The sequence below is a fragment of the Limulus polyphemus genome, unplaced genomic scaffold (genome assembly GCF_000517525.1).
Source record: "Limulus polyphemus unplaced genomic scaffold, Limulus_polyphemus-2.1.2 Scaffold100, whole genome shotgun sequence".
Taxonomy (NCBI): domain Eukaryota; kingdom Metazoa; phylum Arthropoda; class Merostomata; order Xiphosura; family Limulidae; genus Limulus; species Limulus polyphemus.
This window is the reverse complement of record NW_013665710.1, coordinates 1,095,269-1,097,649: the sequence shown is the minus strand read 5'-3', so window position 1 is coordinate 1,097,649 and position 2,381 is coordinate 1,095,269. Positions and strand designations below refer to the sequence as shown.

Below are 2,381 nucleotides of genomic sequence, written 5' to 3'. Positions count from 1 at the left end.
TATTACACACCAATGACAGCATAATATATATATATATATATATATATATATATATATATAACTAAATTCACATAATTGTAGAAACCTACAAACCTACACTTTATAATACTAAGAACTAGATATAAGTCAGTAAAACTAAATCTGTATTTCTGATTAAATCAGTTGAAAACGGAAGCCAAAACAGTAAATGATTAAATCTACATAAATCAATTTAGAATGAAGGCAATACATGAAATCTAATCCAATGTTTCACTCTAATGAAATGAAATTAGAAAATTAACAAACATCGAATAGCCGTTTTTACTAAAAAATGGAAATCGTTATAAAGACAACTCATGTTTGTATATTAATATGTTTATATCTACGAAACTAAATTTTAACAGTAATTTCTACCTCAATCAATTGAAAACAAATTACAACCCAAGTTTGAAGGTATATTTTTGCAATGGTTATTAAAACTAGATTAAACAAGTATTCCTATACTTCTTAATTAAAAATCATTTACAAAAAAACAAGGATTTTACAATTATTTCTGTGTAAACCAATTCCAACTTAAAATTCAAAGGACACTAAATAATGTTTGCTTAATAATGACAAAACAGATTACGTCCAAAAATATATGACGTTTAAGTAAGGTAGAATATTTAATAAATAAATTATAAATTATAAGGCAAACATATTTAATCATATGTACTCCTCACAAATTAAGCATTTCCTGTACAATGTCAATGTAAAGTTTTCCTTTTCATTCGGGCAATTTAATTACACACACACACACACACAAAAAGACACTCTAGTGATACTTAATATGTGCTTTTTGAATATAAGAACTGGAATACTTAACAGAGATTTAGTACAAATTATAGGAAGTATATTGCAGATTATTGGAAAACATAGTTTTTTCTTAGTAAAACAAAATCTCCGTAAATACATCCTAAACCTCTACCTTCAGAAGATCTTCCCAGGCTTGTCCCTGCTTCTCATCTAGTACGTTATTCATTGTTGAAGTAACGCTGTCTGTGAAATTCAGAATCTTTTCTTTGTCGGTCAGTTTTTCATCAAACTTATTCTGAAGTTCACTCAAAATATCGAGAACTGATGAAAGATCACCTCCGAACAAATCTATCTCGTTAGTCTTATTGGCTAATATTGAAGAAATATCCAAAAGGTCCAAGCCTTTATCTTTGTGAACCTTGATATATAGAATTCAAATGGTTACTGTATATTGTAAATTTTATCAGTTGTCAACTAATTAATCACACACACACACACACACACATATATATATATATATATGCACATATAAAATAATTATGTTGGTTCGAAAATTTAGAGGAGAAATAGCAAAAGATTTTTGGGCTGTCTAAAATGATTGGCCCTTAGTAACTATCAAACTATTTCCGACAAACAGTATAAGGAACTTTTATGTAAATAACACAGTGATTCTGTGTTTTGTCTTGTCCGGCGGAAGTGGTTAGAACATCTGGAAGTTTGTTTTGATATCTAGAAAAATCATATACAACACATGAACTATTATACATTTTGCTTAAGCTCATGAAGACAGGGTTTTGGAACACTCTAACACAATACTATCAGACAGGCGGTAGCACTGCCTATGTAGGGATGGCTCTGATTGTTAATCGAAATGGTATTTTAAATATCTCCTCAATAGATCATCAGAACTTTACAATAATATACAGTGTTTTCTTTTATAACAATATCTATGTAATAACTGAGTCACAAGTTCTGGGAATGTCTGTAAATATCATAGCAAAAAGTTTGAATTTCTTGTTCTTCTTTCTCTGCTTCTTTTCTATTACATGATAACTCAAAAACCAAAACAATGGTGTCAACCAATTTCACTGAGGTGACATAGTTTCAAACAAAATAGCTGCTTTTATAAGTATTATTGATAACTAGTAGTAATTTTAAAAACATCTTAATTCTAGTGTAAACGATATTATCATTAGCCATTGAAGTTAGCTTTCTTACAGACATTTAGTGTTCCTGCTAAAACGCTAAGTACAGGGGGAAACAGGAATTACCAGCCAATAATAGATAAACAATAAATATTACAGTTGGAACCTCATTGTATTTAGAACTTGATTATAAATACAACCTCCCTATGTCGATTAAAACACTGCATATAAAAAAACCAGAACAAATAAACAAAAACTTTTCAAAAAGGGATGGCTAATATCAATCCTTCAAAGCAATGCAAATAAGATAGCAGGGTTTGCATTTGCAGCACATCTACATAATAGCACAAGTACACAGTATAGTAAAATGTTAACAGACAAAAATAGGATGTCTTAAACTCAATTGTGATTGAATAGTTATATATATATTGCTGTATGTTTATTCTTGCCTGTGCTATTATG

The 2,381-nt window shown here is 29.1% G+C and overlaps 1 protein-coding gene across 1 annotated transcript in view; it reads right to left on the bottom strand.

Moving 5' to 3' along the window:
• LOC111088663 (adhesion G protein-coupled receptor L2-like) overlaps positions 1-2,381 on the bottom strand; it is a 44,637-nt gene that overhangs the window by 25,475 nt on the left and 16,781 nt on the right. Inside the window, exon 6 of the mRNA XM_022399397.1 lies at positions 947-1,192. Coding sequence (XP_022255105.1) covers positions 947-1,192 — 246 coding nt within the window. The remainder of the gene's footprint in view (positions 1-946; positions 1,193-2,381) is intronic.